Source organism: Notolepis coatsorum (assembly GCF_963971535.1).
Source record: "Notolepis coatsorum genome assembly, chromosome: 8".
NCBI lineage: Eukaryota > Metazoa > Chordata > Actinopteri > Aulopiformes > Paralepididae > Notolepis > Notolepis coatsorum.
In genome coordinates, this window is record NC_140172.1 from 40,777,432 (window position 1) to 40,799,615 (window position 22,184).

The window sequence follows — 22,184 nt, forward strand, 5'->3', positions numbered from 1 at the left end:
TGACAGTCACCGATCTTCTTCCATCATTTATTCTCCTGGGTCCCTCTCTGGAGCTTGGCGTGCTCCGCCCGAATGTATCTAGTCGTAAGCTGCTGACTTCTCTCGCCAGGAAGTCGGCTAGATCAAGGAGGGATGGCTCGGGGCCGTTGGGATCCCGGTAATCTCTCTGTCGCCTAAAGCGCTCCTGTCTTGCGGGTGGCAGCTTCTCCAAAATCCTCTCGACGTTAGAGTTGGCGTATAGCTCATGCATGCCCTTCTCCCGTTGCGCTCCCAGCATCCCTACCAGGGACTGCACTTTGATTGACAGGTCGTCTAGTGAGCGATTGTCTGTGGCTGGGGGTAGGCGATCAATATGCCTTATCTCTTGGATTACGTAATCCCATATACGTCCATATCTCTGATCCAGCGCCGCTAGGGCCGCTGTGTATGGTGTCGAAGAGGTGGCATAGGCTAGCGCTATATTGTGCGCTCGCTGTACTTTCAGGTGCTTCAGTAATATTGCATTCTTGTGGCGTTCATCAGCGACATCCACCATCATTGTCTCTAAGCACATCCGGAGCTCCGTGTACTGTGCTCGACTCTCATAGGCGAAGTCTGGGAATGACGGCGTGGCAATGTATGACGCCGTGGATGGCTGATACATCGGCGAGCGTTGGGGGAGAGACCTCCTGGGCGAGTCCCCTCTTGCGCCTCGCTGTGGGCTGGTACTGACAGGGTACCATGGCCCGCTGGTCCAGGTGCTATTCCTCGGGGCTGGTCGTGCGTCGTGCTCACCCGTGAATAGAGTCGGGGGTCTGTAGCTCAGCGCCGCGGGGGTATAGCCTGGACTGTATGGGACCTCCTGGTCCGGTGGAGTACTGTGCTGTCGTCGGGCTTGGTTCTCCTCCTCTCCCTCTTCTTCCTCTATCAGATCTTCCAGATCCTGTAATCGTTTATTTAGCTTCTCCGCAGTGTATGCCGCTCCTTCCTTGTAGCTGGGTCTCGCTTGGACCGGTCTGGGAAGGGGGTCTGCGGGGGGTCTAGACTCGGTCTGTTGGTCAAGTTCAGGGTCGCTTGCTCGTTGAGGAGACGCTGCCCTTGACTGTTGTCTCGACGAGTTCCTTGAACCCCTGGCGGAGGGAGAGGGTGTTGTCCTTTTGATCAGCTGCTCTATTAGTTGCGCTTGTAGTCTGTCGCGCTCTGCGTCTCTTTGGGCGCCGGCAGCGGCACGCTGGGTGTCTGCTCGGTCTCTTGCCATATTCTCTTCCGTCTGAAGGCGTCTCATTTCCAGGCGTATGTGCTCTTCTTCGCTCCGTTGCTGTATCTGAAGTCGATCGCGTTCACCCTGGAGTCGATCGCGTTCGGTAGAGGCTGTCAGGCTGACGAGGAACGCCTGTTGTAGCATCCTCTCCGCTTCGCTGGGGGAAGGCGGTTGTGGAGGTGAGCCGCTCCTGCGTGAGCCGCTCCTGGGGGTACTCGTTGGGGAGTCCTGGAGCTCTATTTCCTCGGCGCTCTCCTCCTCTTCTTCCGTGCAGAGTTCTCTCTCTGTAGGGTTGTCTTCCTCCCGGGGCTGGTCGGGGACTACTTCTTGGGTAGTGGCGGGGGGTAAAGGCATGTCAGCTCCTTCCTGGTCCCCACCGTGAGCTTGGTCAGTTACATTAGGACCTACTAGGGCCTCTGTGGTCGGGGAAACCTGGTCGTTAAGGTCAGACATAATTTTACTTTCTACTTTTACCGCGTTTACCGTTTGTCGAAGGCTAGGTAGTTGACTGACAGCGTAAGCCTCTAAGTACTGAGGTGTCTGTCGTCTGCGCCGCGGGCGTTCTAGGTTAGGAGGATCGTTTCGTGGAGTGTTCATCATAGGCCATTTCAATATTAATAACACTATATTAATATTACACTAGTTACCCTCCGGCTCGAAGGACCAATTGTAACTGAGGGGTACAATTCCCTGACTGTATTGTTAGATATGATATTTAATACCACTACCTCTTGTACTTTAACTTCTGGCCATCCAGTACATGATATAAGTATGATGAACACTTTCCCACCTGATGAAACGAATCCACACAAATGTACCAAATCGAAGGTTTAATATAGCAAAAGGTATATACAACATTCACTTAATTACATTTATGATTTGAAATATGCACTTTTATGGCAAATGAGTATTCGTAGGTAAATCAACATTGAATGTCCAATCTCTGGTTACGCAGGGAGTAAGTATACAACCTGGAATATTTAGGAAACGATAGCGATGGTACTTAAATGATTATAGCTGGATACACTAAGGGGGGGGGGGGGGGTCCCGCTGGTTGTAAGACAGTAGGAGGGGGGGGGGGGTTAGAGAAGCCGCTGGCGGTATCCCATCTGGCCGACGGTTTCTTGGGAGAATTCAAAGTCTTGAACACGGTGCCCACAGAACCTCGGTCCGCAGACGAATACAGCTGGACCCTCTGTGGACGGTAGCTGCCGGTCCACAACGGAGAGACGTGAGGCGACCTCACTGGTGTAGAGCGCCGTCTCACCTGGAGTCCTCTCCGGGGGGTAGTTCCAACACTCCGCAGTGTTGGCCTTTATCCATGGAATAATCAAAGCACCCAAAGCATAATCCAAGCCGTGGAAGGCTCGCCGTCGTCCGGGTAGAGTAATCCAATATACAGGTCCAGTCGCCCTGGCCCGGAGCTCCTCGGATGCAAGCACCACTAGGGGGTCTGCCCAGCCTGGTTAAGCGTCCAGACAACGTCAGGAACGATGGGGGTACTGATAACTTTAGAACTCTAACCGAACGATGCACCATACATAAATAGACCACTATTAGCTTAATAGAATACGTCCAACTCGACGGTACAGTGCCAAACTATGACCATTCAATTATTAATCTACACGATATCTCAATGCCTATTCTGGGGCCAAGTAGGCCCTACTACACCACACGTGCGTCGTGGGGAGGCTTTGTGTCTGTCACTCTGTTGGAGGGTAAAGAACTGGACTAAAAGAAAGTTCTACTTTACTTGCGCCATATATATATGCGCTATGAACAAATAGTACCATTCGTACCTCACCCGACATATTCCTGCGCGGAACCGGGGCTTGCCACGACATGTTGGGCGGCACGATTGAACTTGGACCTAGGGGTATGGCAACCTGGCGCCAGGTTCTCGTCCAATGGTAGAATGAAACTATTATGGGCTGTTTAGTAGACTAAAGGGACATTCAGCGCATATTGTACAAGGAATATACAGGGGACATCAAACGACACACAAATACAACTAAATATATATATATAAATAAATATATATATTCGGTCCAATCTGATCCTTCACAACAGTCTGGCTATTAATATTCTTTAGTAGTGGTTTAATCTAAACAATCTTTAATACAGTCCGGGTTGTGTAGCCCCTTAGCTACAATTGGTCCTTCGAGCCGGAGGGTATCAGTAATAATAATCATATTAGTAATAATATGGCCAGCGGCGGACACTCTCCAATCGGCTCTCCCCCATTAGAGCGCCCTAGGCGCCAGCGTCAGCCCCCTCCCCACTTGGAGAACTACGCTGTAGATCTACCTCCTAGCTTATCTACGAGGACGTTAAGCAAGGATAACATTAGTAGCTTAAGTATGCCCAACCTTATCGACCTGTCAACCCCACCGGTAGAGACCCAAGCTAGTTTAAGTGAAACTGACTTAGCTCACGGGGGGGACAAGCGGGACATGACTTGACTATGCCCATAGAACACCGCGCCCCCGAGATGGACCTCGGAGCGCAAGAAGGTAAAGAACGCGCCCCCGAGATGGACCTCGGAGCGCAAGAAGGTAAAGAACGCGCCCCCGAGATGGACCTCGGAGCGCACCAGGATAAAGAGCACCGCGCCCCCGAGATGGACCTCGGAGCGCACCAGGATAAAGAGCACCGCACCCCCGAGATGGACCTCGGAGCGCGGGAGAAGACAAAGTACAGCGCCCCCGAGATGGACCTCGGAGCGCGTAAGGAGACCAGGTCACCGCCAAGCCCTGCCAACTCCAAATCACCATCATCAGCGTCATCCCCAAGCGCGGCCGACCAGAGGCTAGCGCAAGTCCTGATCGCTACGCTAACCGCTTCAGCGGAAAGAGACCGCCTCCAGGGTGAGCGTGACCGCCTCCAGGCGCAACGAGAGAGTGAGCGCGAACATCTCAGACTGGAAGAGAGTCGCCTCCAAGCTGACGCCGCGATACATCTCAGACTGGAAGAGAGGCGCCTCCAGGCTCAAGAAACCATGGAGCGAGACCGCGCCAATGCGCAGCGCGAGATGCAGCGCGACGCAGCCAATGCGCAGCGCGAGGCGGAGCGAGACCGCCTACAAGCACAAATGATGGAGCAAGCGTTCCAGAGGGTGACACCCCACTCTTCCACCCGGAGCTCCCGGAGATCATCACGACACGGGTCGAGGGCACCTTCCCCCCCCCGACAAACCTACACGGGACCCAGCCTACGGGAATAACCTGCTTACGTTGCAGAGCAGCTAACTGAGCGACTACAAAGCCTAACGGAGGACGAGGGAGGACAGAAAGCCCACCCGCATGAACCCATCTCAGACCAAGAGGAACAGTGCAGCCCCGGTCTCAGTCCCGACACGCTGCGTTATGAACCCCCAACACGTCCCAGTGGGGAGTTCGAACACCCGACGGCACCAAGCAATAGTGCCTGGAAACCCAGCCCCTGGTTCCCGCCCAGCACGAACCAACGACCCAACGTACAGGGAGACTCGCCACGGATGCCTCTCCCCCCACGTGCGTCAGTGTCGCAGCCATCCATGGCGCACTACATTGGGACACCCACATTCCCAGACTTCACAAGAGAAGACCGAGCGCAATATACCGAGCTGCGTATGTGCCTAGAGACAATTATGTCCGGAGTACAGGACGAGTCATACAAGTATGCCATTCTCCTTAAGCACCTCAAGGTAACTAGAGCGCACAACATAGCGCTGGCATACTCTAATTCACAAACTCCCTACTCTGACGCCCTGGTTGCCCTCGACGCACGTTACGGACGTACATGGGACTATGTCATTCAGGAGATACGTGAGATTGAACGTCTCCCCCCGGCTAGAGACAACCGAGCACTGGACGACCTATCCGTCAAAGTACAATCCCTGGTAGGGATGCTCGGGTCCCAACGAGAGAAGGGATGTACGAGTTGTACGCCAACTCCAACGTGGAGCGCATATTGGAGAAGCTCCCCCCATTCAGCCAAGAATGTTTTTGGCGGCAACGAAACTACCGTGACCCGAATGGCCCAGAACAGTCACTGCTGGATCTCGCTGACTTCCTAGCCAGGGAGGTTAGCAGCCTAAGAATTGACACCTTCGCATGGGGTGGCTCGAACATTAAAGAGGGACCGAGAAGGTTTAAAGACCAAAGCAGGCCCATCACCGTGATGCACCAGGCCAAGCCGGTGTCATGGCAGACGAGTCACAACCCCCACGCCAAGGAGAAATGGAAGATTGCCTGTCAATACTGCGACAGTGAACACTGGCTGTCACAGTGCGACGCATTCAAGAAACTGACCACCGCCGAAGTAAGTCAGTGGATTAAAGATAACCGCCGCTGCTTCCGCTGCACACACGGCCACATGGCAGCAGAATGCCGCCTTAAGAAGAAGCGCCCGCCCGAATGTATAATGAAGCGCCCACCAGAAGACCAAAGTAGGCCCATCACAGTGATGTACCAGGCCGAGTCGGTGTCACAACAGAAGATTATTTACCCCCCTTTACAGAAGATCCATTGCCCCCCCCCCCTGGTGTACTTACTGCCGCAGCAGACACTGGCAGTCACGGTGCGACGCATACAAGAAACTGACCCCCGCCGAAATGGATCAGTGGGGTAAGGCTATACGCAGGCAAGACACCGCTTACTGCGAAACACTGCGCGAGGCCCTCAAGCAAAGATTAGCTCTACAAAGCAACTCGGGAACAGAAGTGCTCCACATCGACCCCGCGACTAGTGGGAGCTCCAGAGTGCTCCTCAAGGTAGTACGAGTACTCCTCAGCCACGGGGACAAGGTACTCGACACCTACGCCGTCCTCGACGACGGGTCGGAGAAGACACTCCTCCTCGCCTCCGCCGCGACCCAGTTGGACCTGCGGGGTCCAGAGGAGACGATGACCCTCCGTACCATTAGTCGAGACTTAAAGACAATCAAAGGTGAAAACGTCTCGTTCACCATTGCAGCGATCGACCACCCTGAGAAGCGGTACAGCATCAGCAAGGCGCTCATGAGCTACGACATAGGTTTGTCACGCTACGATTACCCCATCCCACAGCTGATGGAGAAGTACGACCACCTACGCCAACTACCCATACCGCTCATCAGCGGAGCTACACCGACCCTACTCATTGGCTCCGACCACACGGACCTCATTGTCCCAACCAAGGCGGCCCACATCGGACCCAAAGGATGCCCAGCCGCGGTTAAGACCCGACTGGTGTGGACGCTCCAGGGCCCCCTCTACGGACCTGCCAGCCAACCAACGTCCACACGCTGCCTTTACACCAAGGTGAGCGACACAGACAACACTCTCCTACAGCACGTTGAGAGGCTATGGACACTAGACGCGCTGCCATTCAATACCGAACGCAAGATGGTTCGGCCCAAAGAGGACAAGTATGCCATCGCTCTACTAGATCAGAAGACTACGAGAGTCGAGGTCGACGGAGTGTTCAGATACGCAACCCCACTCTTGAGGCGGGCGAAGATGCCGGTGAGAGAACTGTGGGCCAAGGAGCAGGGCTGGGAAGACCCCATACCCAAGCACCTAGCTACCACATGGAGAGAGTGGGAGGATGAACTTGTCTCACTCCGCGAGGTGGCCATCCCGCGGAGTCACTTCCCCCCTACCGTGCGACTGGAGAAGTGTCAGACAGACCTGCACGTCTTCAGCGACGCCTCAGAAGTGGCGTACGGATCAGTGGCCTACCTGAGGGCTCAAGAAGATGGAGTTCTGAACTCCAAGCCCCTCAGCTACGCTCCAAGCGACGTAGCTGACATCGAACCCATCACCCCAAACTACCTCTTGATGGGGCGGCCGGACCCGGCCCTTCCTCAGACGGTGTACAGACAGGACGAGATGAACGGACGGAGGATGTGGAGACACAGCCAAGTACTGGCCGACCAGTCTTGGGCCCGCTTCCTCCTACGCTACCTACCCTCCCTTCCAGCCCATCAGAAGTGGGTTAAAGACAGGGACAACCTGACAGTGGGTACCGTCGCAATGATAATAGACCAGTCACTGCCCCGAGCTACGTGGCCCGCCGGCCGTGTGAGCAAAGTGACTAACGGTTCCGATGGGAAGGTCAGAGCGGCAGAAGTCATCGTCCAAGGGCGGACCTACACCAGACCAGTAGCCAAGTTGATAGAGCTGCCTGAGATCCCTAAACCCCCTGACGACGACGATAACCCACTGACTTTATAGATTATTTCCAACCCCCGATAGCACATTATGGAGAAGTTGACTTGACCCTTAATATTAATCTGTGCCCCACATTTTATTTACTAAATAGGTGCGGACTAATTAGGGCGCGGCTGTTCTGAAGGTCCAGATTAACACTGAAAGTCTGCGTTTATTATTTTGTATAACTTGTATATTGTTTATATATATAAGATATATATCTTTACGCCATCCGTTTGCATAATAGTATTCTTCGCTCGCCTCATTGGGTCCCGCCCTTGACATTGGAGGCGCCACCAGACGAGCCCCCCAGACATGGTTCTAGACATGTTCAGACTTGCCCATAGCAGGCGCATTGATTCCGGACAGGTAAATCGGCTGCGCCCTAGAAATCAGTCTGAGTATATATATTGTAGATGGTGCAAGCAGCCGCAGTGGAAGTAATGAGTCGGCAGTATCAGAACAGGAGAAGCAGCAGAGCGAGAGAGTGATACGTCCGGTACAGTTGTACACAGACCTACAAGCGGTGTATCGTTACAGATAGCTAGTAGCTACTTAGATACGACTATAATATTGTAGAGCCATTATTGGCGCAGTATAGTGACTTGTGTAAGCGGAGTAACGTGGAGAAACGTATAGTTAAACCCAGCGGCGTTTGGATCTAACTACTCATTGAAGACCGTCTGCGGGCTAGCTTCCAGTACAAACGAAGCTAGCTAGCTACCATCTATGCCAACAGGCTTTTGGATTAATAGCTATTAACCCTGCCATCGGGCGCTAGGATTACAAGGACCGGTTCCGTACGAGACCCCTTTTCTTCCAGTGACGACAGGATTATCCGACCAGTCTCCAATTCCTCCGGAGCTTGGAGCTCCCGAGGGAAACCATTGTCTCCAGCTACCCTTGCTTTCCCCGTATCGCCTCGTCTCTTCTCACTCCCTGCAGAGCTCCGGTCGAGTATTCGTAACCTAGGAACTATTCATTACCGCTGACTTTGATACTCTGACATTCTATTATTAAAAGAGAAACGTGATAATTCAGATGTATGCTGCTATGACGATTAAAATGCTTATAAACCAGGTAGCCTTGTCCCCGTGCCGTCAATTGAGTGTCCGTCATTTTGTCTAACTATACTGTCTGGCTATTAATATTCTTTAGTAGTGGTTTAATCTAAACAATCTTTAATACAGTCCGGGTTGTGTAGCCCCTTAGCTACAATAATAATTGTGATTAATTTTGTAATGAGTTGTATGTGTCTGTTTCTAGCATCCTTGACATCCAAGGACAACAATGTAAATAAGGCCCTGCGCCTTTTTCGTTCCTATCCTTGACAAAAGTGTAAATGGAGTAAAATCTGTATATGTTTTGTGTCAAAATAAAAACCTCAAACCTCAAACCTCAGGTCTCTGTTAGAGCCAGGAGCTGTAGGTTTTGACTATGGGAGTATAGGCATAGGCAGTAATTAAGTCAGCTTTCCTGATGGCTGATTGACAATTCCACAAACCTCCACGTACAGTGACAGGTATATTAGTGGCTGTGGGGGGGTAGGAGAGATTAGCCAGGTTGCTACCAAACTGTTGTGTGTGCCGGTGGGTTGAATCTGGTCTGGAGGAGCAGAGTGTTGAGATAGGTATGAGGCACATTGTGGTGTCAGGGTAGCAGGGAGAAAGGTGTAGGGGAGGAAGAGAGGTAGAGAAATAGCAGAGCGGGAGGACACCTGCAGCAAAAGCCACATGCACAATGGCCACACCTCCAGTCTCTGTCAGCTGGGTGAAACTACTTTTGATTTTAAGATTTACACAACACAATTCCTAGTTACACACTTCACAATGATGTACACAAGTATTATTAAAGAGGAAGCGCTTCTCTGCACTGTAGGCCAACCCCAAGCTGCTACTCCCACCCCCACTATCTTTTCTGCCCCTGAAGCACTGCACACGTGGGAAATGGTGCCGATACTGCACCCAGGTCTGGAAATGGTCACGAACTAATCCAGAATCACACTGCACACTACACTACAAACATAGCCTGAGAATATAAATACCACACATCTGGTCTCAGGGAGTCACAGCACATAATCAAGTACTATTAGGAACAAAACACACTGGTGGCACACAGCAAAGATAAGGGGGCATGTCTAGGGTGGTGGGTATGGGGTGCTACAAGGTTTAGGTCTAGGGCCAGAATGTTCCTCCCACATCCTAGCCTAGGTTGGGGCAGTGAAAAGCGCTGGTCATAGTTGGTAGACAATACGACAAAAAGGATATAACACGGCCCACGGCCCCAGGCTGAAAAGCGTTCCGACTGGGACCAGGGAATAGGGTACTTCTTAGTACAGAGCAGACCAGGGTAATGCGGTAGTGTCCTCCTGGCGGCAAGGAAATAGTACAGTTAATTACACTCGTCGAGCTCCTACGTTCATTTGTTAGTCAAATGGCCGCCCCGTTGTACTGCTCTCCAACGAGCGGGCCCATGTTAATAGTAGCAGCGTTTCAGCATGCGGTGCTCTCAATACAAATGTTTGTATTATCCAAAGTTCCTTATAGCACAGTTCATATATTCCTTTTACGGGAAACCGATACGGCGTGTAGCGTGGCTACAATGTCTCTCTCTTGGTTTCGGCTCCACTCGTTCCCCAGAGAGAAAGTGAACACAGCAGGGTTGGAGCAGTAAGTGCCTTCCGTGGAACAAGGCACGAGAGAAGGGTAGCGTGTCCTCGTATCTCCACAGTTCCGCGTTCCTGGTGTCGTCCGTGCAACTCTGTTATTCCTACTGCCAAACACGAATCCTCCTTTCAACAGCGCCCGTCCTTCCTGGGACCGCCCCTCCACGCCAGCCAGCCAATCCATCTCCTGCTCCCTCCAGCGGCACACCCCGGCTGCGTAAGAAAGAGGGACCACATGTGTAGTTCTGAAGGTCCAGATTAACACATAAAGTCTGCATTTATTATTTTGTATACCTTATATATTGTTTATATATATAAGATATATATTCTCCCGTCGTCTATTACCTAACAGTATTTATCATTCGCTTCTTTGTATATGTTCCATTCTTAACGCCGTAGGCGCGCGCGCATGCACCTGTAGACAGCGTGAGCGCATGCGCAGGGTTCTTAGGACATGTCCGGGCAGAGTGTGTTGAGAGAGAAGAAATGTTTGGTGCAGCAGTAAACAGACCGCAAGCAACGTATCTTGATAGAGAGCTGTACAGCTAATTAGATACCACCATAATATTGTCGAGCCACTATTGGCAAAGTAGAGTGACTTGTTCGAGCGAAGTGAAGTAACGTTGAGAGACTTCTAGCTGAACCCAGCAGCGTTCTGGATTTAACTACCTATTGCGGATTACATGCGGGTTAGCTTTAGCATACAAGGGCTAACTAGCTAGTAACCATGCCAACGGGCGTTTGGAATATTAGCTATTAATCCTGCCATCGGGCGCTTGGAATACAGGAACCAGGTCCGTACGAGACCCTCCTCACCAGCGACGACAGGATTATCCCACGTTTGTCTGCAGCTCTCTGGAGTAGGAACTCCAGAGAATATTGTCTCCATCCGCCATCTTGCTTTCCCCGTGCTGTTCACTCCTTCTCACTCCATTCGGAGCATCAACGGTCGAGTACTAGTAGTTCAGGACTATCATTACCTTTGACATTGTGCATTGACATTCTATTAGTAATAGGAGATCTGCGCTTTATAATATATATATCCCTTCTGGGGCTTGGGATATTTCATATGTTTTGGCAAATTTTGATTTAAATTGTATAATTCCCATTTTAAAATGTTTTACCATGGTATGTTTGGTATCTTTTTTTTCAGCACAGCCTCACATATATGACCTGACAGTTAGTTTTCATATTGTATAATACTGTATATACTGTATACTGCATAATGTACAACACAAAACACAAAATCGGATTGAGAAAATGTGTTATTTTTAGTATGAACCAATGCAAACATATCAAATCAAGGATATAAAACAGTGGAAATGCACCCTCAGGTAGCATATTTACATAAACAAAAGAGAACAGATCAGAATTCAATTTACAAAGCATTATTTTCTCCATACACAGGTAATAAACAGAGACGAAATTTTGATTCTCAACTGGAAATGATCACCAGCATGCTTTTTTTTTAACAAAAAGTCAGTAAAGGTAATTCTTTTTACAAAAAAAAGTTAAAAAAAATGTTTTACAGTAAAAAAGTAAAAAATAACAAAATAATTAAATTGTGGGATATTCAATATACATATATACAGTACACATATGACTAGAGTGCAGTCATATAGAGTGCAGGATGCCTGAGGCGTATCCAAAAGAAATATTGCACCTGTCAAACTGTAACGCCTTTTGACAGGTGTTACCTGTGTATACGTGGCATGGGGGTCTAGCTGCGGTCCTGGGGGTCTGCACGGCATGAACCGGAGGGGCTGAGGGGCTGGATCAGGATCACTGTCTGTCTTCCAGGGCGTCTGATCTCCTGCCTGATCTCCTGCCTGGGCTGGACGTCTTGGCCTGGCCTGGGTTGTCCTGCGTCGGCCTGGAGCAGGCTGCTCATCATGTATGCACATAAATGGCACACACATTGTACATATAAGACACTGCTCATACAACACACACACACACTGTATATACACTCAATATTCCATTCTGTATATATTGCGTACAAAGTCTGCAAACCTAGTAATAAGGGTTAGGGTTAGGGTTGGCTTGGGCACGCCCTGCCCCCCTAGATGTCCCAGGCAAATCATTGCTGTAGACAATGACATGTAAAAATACATTATTTTCAACTTTTATGAACAGAGTAATAACTAAAACAAAAGCACTAATAATAATAATAATAATAATAATAATAATAATAATAATAATAATAATAATAATAATAATAATAATAATAATAATAATAATAATAATAACAATAATAATAAGTCTCTCACCTGTCTTGGTTAGCCCTCCTTCCATGTCTCACTGAACTGGTTGAAGGCAGGGCTCCTTCTGCTCCTTGCTCCTCCTCACTGGATCGTCAACGTTAGCACATGGATAGCTCAAACTACTACTACTAAAACGTCTACTAATACTACTACTACTGCTACTGCTACTACAACTACTACTACTGCTACTACTACTACTACCACTACTATTACTGCTAGTACTGCTACTACTACTGCTACTACTACTGTTATAAAAGTCGAACTACTAACTACTAACTGTCCGACAGAAATTATCTAGTGGACGAATTGTGCAGGCTTGTTCTACTCTTTTTTTCTGGCAGTAATTTCCGCCTCCTTCGTCACTTCCTCCCAATGTTTTCCGTTTCATTCTAGCACAAAAAATTGCCAATATATTGATAAAAATGTAACGCATGTAAAATTATATCTGGCACATTTTACGCGTGCGTACAAGTTTATTTAGCATCGAATTGAAATTATCCTGGTTGAGTCATTTATTGGTTTATCAAGACAAAATAAAAAGTAGCGTGTAGTTTCAAGGCCACGTCACAATGCCACGCCGAAAAAAAACCCGGAAATGGACGAAGTTTTCGATACAGAGCGGCACAAACTGATGACGTCACTTCATCATGGCGCCGTGAGCCGCGACCGGGAACCGTTGAACTTGGTATCACTGTCCCCTCTCAGTTAATGGAGTGTCCGCCATTTTGTGTACCTTTAATGTCTGGCCAATCTAATATCTTTGGTAGTGGTTTAATCTAACATTTAAATACAGTCAGGGTTGTGTAGCCCCTTAGCTACACCCCCCCCTGGTGGCCCCGCACTCGCTTGCCCTGCTGTCACTGGCCTCTGCACATATCACCATCCCCATAGGACGGCTCCCCACGCTCCCACCGGGACTCCATGGACCTCATCTAAGAGGGAAGAAGGGACAGCATGGCGCAGTACTGCGATAGGAGAGTCCAATACACAACACACTCGGAATTACACTTGCCTGTTAAAACGGCCAGGTAAGCATCTAGGTCCTCATCAGGACCATCACTGGGCGTGTCCTCCTCTCAGGGTCCCGTAGGTACATCAACACACATACATACAGACACACACATACCCCCACCCACGACATGTGTTGCCGATATCCTACCTTATTGAAAATCCTAATTGATCTTTTTTTGTAGTGTGCATAATGGTTTTAATTTTATAAGTGTTACCCCAAATCTCCACACAGTAGTTCAGATATGGTAGTACGTAGTACTAGTGAGCAATATAGAATGTACAGTGATTTATGATCCAAGATGTGTTTGGTTTTTCCTAGTACTGCAGTGCTCCTTGCGATTTTAGTTTAAGTGAGGTTTCCAGCAGATTTTGTGGTTCAGTATCACATTGAATGTAATTCAATTCTTAATGTTTATGTTCAAGAATTCTTGTAACAAGAACTAACCATTCGTTTCACTTTCTTATAAGAAAAGATAAGTTGTTCCTTTATTGATCCCCTTGGGGAAATTTGTCTTGATAAAAAAGTATCCAAAAAAAGTAATGATCGTATCTTGTTTTTTTTTTTCTACTTTTTTCTCCTCCTTTTTCTGTATTTTTCTCCCATCCCAATTTAGTCGTTATGCCAATTCCCCCCTCCCCTTCCTGGTCGTTGCGCGCATTTGCCCCCCACTTTCCGGTCTAGTAGGGCTGACCCCTATTAGTCGATTAGTCAACTAATCGGTCGAAAGGAGCCGTAGTCAACTAGCCAACCTCTTAGTCGAATATATATATATTTTTTTTAAATTGTATATATATATTTTTTTATCATTCCTTCCAAAATAAAAGAGGCCTAGAAGCGTGGCTAACGCTAGTGGCACGCATACCAGAGGCTAACTGCCTACGAAAACAGGCACAGAGGCACTGAAAGAGGATTTCACCCATCTAATGAACACACTAGACTAGACAAATATCAAGATGTATCCATCAGTGGACCAATTGCATGCTTTTGCAGAGGACAAGAAGCCTTCAGTCGACTCCTTCAGACATTAAGCACCCCCCACAGCCCAAATGGAATGATAAAAAATAAAAAATTAAAAGAAATTACAAAAACATATTTAAAATATTATACTTTTATTTTTAATTTTTTTTACCAATAGTCGACTAACAGCAAATTTTGGCCAATCATAGTCGACCATCCAAATCCTTAGTCGGGGACAGCCCTACGGTCTAGGGAGGGTTGATAGATACTATCACATGTCCCCTCCGATACATGTGGAGTCAGCCAGCCGCTTCTTTTCACCTGACAGCGAGGACTCTCACTGGGGGAGCGTAACGCGTGGGAGGCTCACACTACTTCCCCCAGTTCCCTCCCTCGCTTAGCAGGCGCCCCGACCGACCTGTAGGAGTCGCTGTTTACAACGACCAGGATACACACCCCGCCGGCTTCCCACCCGCTAACACTGCCAATTGGTTAGTATGGACGACCGACCAAGCCGGAGGTACCGCTGACAGCTGGATTCGATACCAGTGTCTCTGCGGTGGTAGGCAGGCGCTTAGTCCGCTGCGCTACCCAGTCGCCCCATCGGATCGTATCTTGTTACAGGAATTGTATTCTAGTTTTATCTCGTAGAATTTGAGACAAGAATTATATTCTTGTTATCTCCTTGTTCAGAGATCTTTGATGAAATAATTTAACGTTTCCTTACTGTATGAGAATTCTTGACACAATAATAAAATAATTATGTATTTTTTTACTGAGAATTATTGTGAGACAAGGATTACATTATTGTTACTTTCTTGAGTAATCATAGGATGAACATGTTTATAGACTAGTTTAATTATTAATATGTGTTGTTAAATAATTCTTGAAACAAGAACTGAACATTCTTATCACTATCTTAAAGTGATAAAGTCTAGATACAGGAATTTGATTGTTCTTTTGTTATTGTAGAATACTTGACAAAATAATCCAATTATGTCTGTATCTTTCTTGTGTCTTTCATATGTGCTACATAATATGTGTATCTAACTTCAAGAAATTTGTTGTTTAAATTACAATTGAAATACAACACTAATCTACTTATTTTATTCCAACCTGACAAAAGTGCATGTCTTGTTTCTAATTCAAATTTATTGAGTTAGCAATAACATTTTAGTACTGCACAGTAATGTCTTTAGATGAAAAACAAAACAAATGCTGTAATAAAAACAAATATTAAAGCTGTTATGTTGTAGTACATTTCATACAAATCAAACACATTTACTGTAGATTGTTGAGTAAATACCTGAGCAATCAAAATACAGTTAATTAATTTGATCTGGATAATTATTTTACAGCAGACACAAACAATAATCTCCTCTTATCATATCCATCTTATCACTTTTATCTTACTCATCATTTGTTTTCCTTTATTTTTTTTATGATGAAACAGATCACATCTATACAATATCATGTCAAAAGCCGGACTATTATTATCTCAATCATGTCCATGGTTATTTGACGCACAATATACAACAGTGTTTCTCACCTGGACCACCTATGGTTCATTGGAGGATTTTGGGTGGTCGGGAATCTGATTAAAACAATTATGAAAAGGATAATAACATTACACAAAATATATTATACAGGGTAATCTGTGAGTCAAAATAACCACTGGTTGTCATCCAGGCCCACAACCCCCTTATCTGCACCCACCCCACCCACACTTTATAAAACGAATCAACCACAGTCACAAGACTGCAACAAACCTTTGATTTTCATAGACAGACTGAAAGGAAGCACAGAACCCCACCACACTAATGTAACACACTTCACAATCCAGGAATATTACATATTAGTGCATTTCATACATATCAAAGTACTTACAGCCCCATGCATGACACAGATTCATTCTAAATTGATCATAATGAGACATTTTAACACCAAGATGTCATACTGATAATCTCTTATTTACAATAATTACCTATAATCTGTAATAACATTTTGAGACATGTAATAAAGTATTCTCCACAGTCTGGTGATGAAGATAGCTACCCCTTCCTGTCCATTGACTCTTTAGGTACACCTATAATCCAGTTAGGATGGTCTCCCACCTCAATCTCCCAGATGTGTTTTCCTGAGCTGAAGCCTTCAGAACCCAGAACAGCTGCATATGCCTTTGTAAGCCTCTCTGGGTTATCAGAGAGCGGCTGCTTTGTGCCTGTGTATCTCCACTGGTCAGATCATCAGACAGAGAGAGCCAGGGGTTTGCAGTGTTTGGGTCCAGGATGACAGGAGTGAATTTTACCCTCTCTTTCATCTTCGCGCAGATCCTGAGGTCATGTTACCCAGGTGTTTGGCCACATCTATCAGCGATCCTGAGACCAGCTGTGGATCCAGCAGTTTGCACTCAGCTCTGGAAGAATACTCAGGAGTCAGTGATGATGTGGGCTGCTTGGCTACAAAACCACAGAGAGAGAGAGAGAGAGAGAGAGAGAGAGAGAGAGAGAGAGAGGAGAGAGAGAGAGAGAGAGAGAGAGAGAGAGAGAGAGAGAGAGAGAGAGAGAGATGAGAGAGAGAGAGAGAGAGAGAGAGAGAGAGAGAGAGAGAGAGAGAGAGCATGAGCTGTCTGGTGTTTGACATTTGATAAGAATAATTTAGTGTGCTCCTTTCACATGAATTGCTATATCATTATTTTCAATTTCATCTTCAATGGAGAGTTTGGATGACACAACATGGACCTATGTGCTGCCTGGCTGGCTGTTTGAAAGTCTTGGGTGAGGGCAGGGCCGCCTCAGGGGGTGTGCGAGCAGTGCGGTCGCACAGGGCCTCGCGGGAAGGGGGGCCTCGCACAATCTTTTTTTTTTTTTTTTTTTTTTTTTTTACATTTTCCTTTTGCGAGGCCCTTTTTCATCACAGACCTAAAATCTAGTTTTGCTTATATGCCTATATATTTCACATTAGACACGTTTGTAGAATGTGTCTGAATTGTTCCTGGCTCTGTGGCTCTGCAGATACACTATTGGAGCTCGGAGGCTCTGCAGCAGATATACTATTGGTTTCAACGAAGGGGGGGGTTACATGTGGCGTTATACGGCCGGTCGTGCGTCAGCTCCGTCTGACTATTTCGTGCGTGCAGCATTGGAGGTTATGCCAGCCAAGACGAAGAGGATGGTCGTTCGGCAGATGGACTGAAGATGAAAGTTGTTGCATGTTAGAAAGTTCAGTCAGGCTAGCCATGTCGGCTTAGCTAAAGGCAGGGACAGCTAGTTAGCTTTAGCTACGTTATAATATCGAGTGCTAACGTGTGGTTCAATCGGGATAGCCATGTCGGCTAGTAGCTTAGCTAAAGGCTAACTAGCGTTAGCTAACCTAGAGAGAGCGCGTGCAGCATTGGAGGTTATGCCAAGATGAAGAGGACGGTTGTTCGGCAGATGAACTTCGTCAACTCCACGGTTGTCTCCCTCCTCTTGGACGTTTGGTGAGTTTTTAATGCACTCTATTCTATTCCCGCCGTGGAGATATATCTCTCTCTCTCTCTCTCTCTCTCTCTCTCTCTGTGGTGGTGGGCCTGATCTCTGCCAACGACGAGAGGGCCTACCTGGAAGAGGTCAAGGTCCTGGCGGGATGGTGCCAGGAAAACAGCCTCTCCCTGAACGTCAGCAAAACAAAGGAGATGATTGTGGACTTCAGGAGGTCGGGGGTCAAGGACTACAGCCCCCTCAGCATCGACGGGGCACCGATTGAGAGAGTCAACAGCTTTAAGTACCTCGGAGCCTACATATCCGAGGACTTGACATGGACCACACACATTAACAGTGTTGTGAAGAAGGCACGACAACGCCTCTACTTCCTCAGGCGCCTAAGGAAGTTCCAAGTCAGCCAGAAGATCCTTAAGAACTTCTACTCATGTACAATAGAGAGCATCTTGACCGGCAACATCACCTCCTGGTTTGGGAATAGCACTGCACAAGACCAAAGCAGACTACAAAGAGTGACACGTTCAGCCGAACGCACAATTGGAGGGGGGCTCCCCACCCTCCAGAACATTTACTACAAGCGTTGCAAGGGCAAGGCTAAGAGAATCATTAAAGACTCCAGTCACCCGAACAACTGCCTCTTTGAACTGCTGCGGTCAGGCAAGCGATACAGGAGTCTCAAGGCGAGCACAGAAAGACTCAGAAGAAGCTTCTATCCCCAGGCCATCAGGCTGCTAAACGAACAATGAATGAACACTACACAACAACAACAACCACCAAACGCACATAGCACACACATCCACACGCACACACTCACTTTAAACAAACACACTGTAGCACCCACTCCACACACTTATAGCACACACCCACTTTAAACAAACACACTGTAGCACCCCACTCCCCACACTTTATATTTATGGATGAAGGATTGCACTACAACTCGTACACCTTACTGTAAATTGTACCTAAAATTGTACCTCATCCCATTTCTGCTTTGCACTAGATAGTACTGTACATTAGTACACTGCATAGTATTGTGTATTGTATATTATATGGTAACTCAGAACATTGTACATATGTCTATACCGAACACTGTGACCTCATTTTCTTCTTCTAAATTCATGCTATATTATGTTATTATGTTATTTGATACTATCTTGTCTAGCACAGTCTCTGGAGCGTAACAGTAAGAAGCATTTTGTATGAAAGTATTCTGTACTTCTGTATGACAACTATTAAAGAACTTGAACTTGAACTTGAACTTGAACTTGAACTCTCTCTCTCTCTCTCTCTCTCTCTCTCTCTCTCTCTCTCTCTCTCTCGGGCCGGCTAGCTATCGTGGCTAACGTTATGTTGGCTAACGTTATGTGGAGCCAGCGGGCCAGCTAGCTGTCGTAGCTAACGTTATTATTGAGCCAAGCGGGCCGGCTAGCTGTCGTAGCTAACGTTATATTGAGCCAAGCGGGCCGGCTAGCTGTCGTAGCTAACGTTATATTGAGCAAAGCGGGCCGGCTAGCTGTCGTAGCTAACGTTATATTGAGCCAAGCGGGCCGGCTAGCTGTCGTAGCTAACATTGTATTGAGCCAAGCGGGCCGGCTAGCTGTTGTAGCTAACGTTATATTGAGCCAAGCGGGCCGGCTAGCTGTCGTAGCTAACGTTATATTGAGCCAAGCGGGCCGGCTAGCTGTCGTAGGTAATGTTCTGTCGAGCTAGCGTCAGTACCTGGCCACTCTATTTGCAGTTAGCCTCTTTAGCTGATGTCGGCCGTTGGCTCCTTGCTACTTTGTTTTCTCTGTATAGACCCTCTTCTCTTTGGATTTAAGTGTTGATCTTTGTCCTTTTGGATCTATGTATATTCATGTTGCCTTTGTGAAGTTATCTTTTCCTTCTGTTTTGTTCTTCCATTAAAAGTTGAATATCCTTTAGGGGCTCATCTTAGCTGTCTTGCTTCTCTCTCTCTCTCTCTCTCTCTCTCTCTCTCTCTCTCTCTCTCTCTCTCTCTCTCTCTCTCTCTCTCTCTGTCTGTTTGGACCACATACTCATCTCTCTCTCTCTCTGTCTCTCTGTCTCTCTCTCTGTCTGTCTGGACCACAGACTCATCTCTCTCTCTCTCTGGACCACAGACTCTCTCTGTCTGGATCATCACAGACTCTCTCTCTCTCTCTCTCTCTCTCTCTCTCTCTCTCTCTCTCTCTCTCTCTCTCTCTCTCTCTCTCTCTCTCTCTCTCTCTCTCTCTCTCTCTCTCTCTCTCTCTCTCTCTCTCTCTCTGGCCTTGCTCTGGTGGAGGGTGTGCCACTGTGTGTGTGCCATCATGTTAACATTAGCCTCAGTTAAACCTTGCGACGCCTCGTTAGATGAAGCTGTGTTCTGAGGTGTCCTGTGTTCTGAGCTGTGTTCTGAGCTGTGTTCTGTGTTCTGAGATGTGTTCTGAGCTGTGTTCTGAGCTGTGTTCTGTGCTGTGTTCTGAGCTGTGTTCTGAGATGTGTTCTGTGTTCTGAGCTGTGTTCTAAGCTGTGTTGTGTTGTGAGCTGTGTTCTGAGCTTATATAGTGCTTTTACTAACTATTATATTTCTCTCTCCTCTGGTCAGGGGCATTGCCGGGTCTGTGCAGCGATAACACTGTATATTGTGTAAGTGTAAGTGTAAGTTGTTATATAATGTTTTATATTTGAATCATACTTTTAATTCTACACAAATATGTACACTGTATAATAATGATGTTTATGTACCTTGTGGTCCTCTGCTGCTTCATATATGGGGCAGCAGTTGTGGTTCTTATGTTTCCTGGAGGTCTGACACAGAAGAGCTTGAGTTCCTCACTGTGCAGACTGAAGAGCACCTCAGACCCTGCTGAAGCTGGCTGGTGTATTTCCTTCAAGGCCTCACACAGGTTCTTCAAAACCAAGTTAGATGGAGGCTCTGACCGGGAACATCTTCTCCTACAAACTGGACAGTTATTTTCTTCTCTCTGTTTCCAGTATTCCTGCAGACAGCCTTTACAGAAGCTGTGGCTACATGTCAGGACGACAGGATCTTTATAGATGTCACAGCACACAGGACAAGACAGATCCTCTTCAGAATGCGAGAATACTGAAGCCATTTCGTCACTGGAATGTGCTCTGAAGTTTACTTTAACTTATAATCACGATTGCTGTAAACATACTCTGATTCAGTCATCAGCAGGTTGAAGTCACTGTTCAGATCAACTATTCCGTCCTGCATTTGTCTTAAGTTAGTCCTCCCACAGTATGACGTGTTTTATCTTGAGTCTTTTCCAGCAGTTGAATATCATTGTCGGTCAGAGTACAAAAACAGTGATCTTTATTTCCTGTATTTTGACATGAGTTTTCTGATGACTCTGTGATAGTGGGATGTATTAAGGACGGTGATGAGGAGGAATACCGGGCACTGGTGGAGGACTTCGTCACATGGTGTAATAAAAGCCACCTGCAGCTAAATGTGACGAAGACCAGGGAACTGGTTGTGGATCTGGGGAGGAGGAGGAGTGCACCTGTGACCCCTGTTTCCATCAGGGGAGTCGATGTGGACACGGTTGAGGATTACAAATACCTCAGTGTACACATAAATACAATAAATTGAACAGATCAAAACACGCAGAGGCACTCTACAAGAAGGGTCAGAGCCGACTCTACTTCCTCAGAAGGCTGAAATCCTTCAACGTCTGTACAAGGATGTTGAGGATGTTCTACGAGTCGGTGGAGGCGGGCGGCTTCTTGTACGCTGTGACCTGCTGGGGCAGTGGACTGAGAGTGGGGGATGCAAACAGGCTGGATAAGCTGGTCAGGAAGGCCAGTAACGTAGTAGGCATGGAGCTGGACTATCTAGCAGTGGTGGCGGAGAGGAAGAGCCTTGCTAAGACCAATGCCATCAGGGACAACCCCTCCCCCCACTATACACAGACTTGGCTGACAGAAGGAGCATGTTCAGTGCTAGACTAAGACTCCCGAGATGTAGCACTGAACGGCACAGGAAGTCCTTCATTCCAACAGCCATCAGACTTTACAATGCATCAATGCCTCACTGCATCACTGAGCACAGGGTGACAGTACTATCTTCCTGGACTTTTTTTTACTGTATATTTTATATTAGAATGTAACATAGGAAATGTATATGTTGACAGAATCCGGCTATAGGGCGACAATAATGTGGTCAAGAGGCATGGTTTCTATCTTTGGTCTGGTTTATTTATTCACATGGCAGAGCAGCTGTTCTATAGTTCTCCTCTCACAGAGAGGCTGGGGGAAAGAGAAAGAATGGGAGGAGACATCTCTATTTATACTCGCCACCTGGTGGTGTTCCTGAGTGGCTCCGCCTAGAGTGCCCTCTAGTGGAAACAGTTATATCTGCAGTTAGACAGTTACTAGTGGAAACAG

At 47.4% G+C, this 22,184-nt stretch overlaps 1 protein-coding gene across 1 annotated transcript; it reads right to left on the reverse strand.

Moving 5' to 3' along the window:
- Positions 1–16,361: 16,361 nt before the first annotated feature.
- On the reverse strand, positions 16,362–20,890 carry LOC311233418 (E3 ubiquitin-protein ligase TRIM69-like; the record flags this gene model as incomplete). Its single annotated transcript, XM_084320385.1, has 2 exons — positions 16,362–16,544; positions 20,588–20,890. 2 exons carry the CDS (start codon positions 20,888–20,890, stop codon positions 16,362–16,364), a joined length of 486 nt encoding a protein of 161 aa, XP_084176511.1.
- Between the last annotated feature and the right edge of the window lie 1,294 nt (positions 20,891–22,184).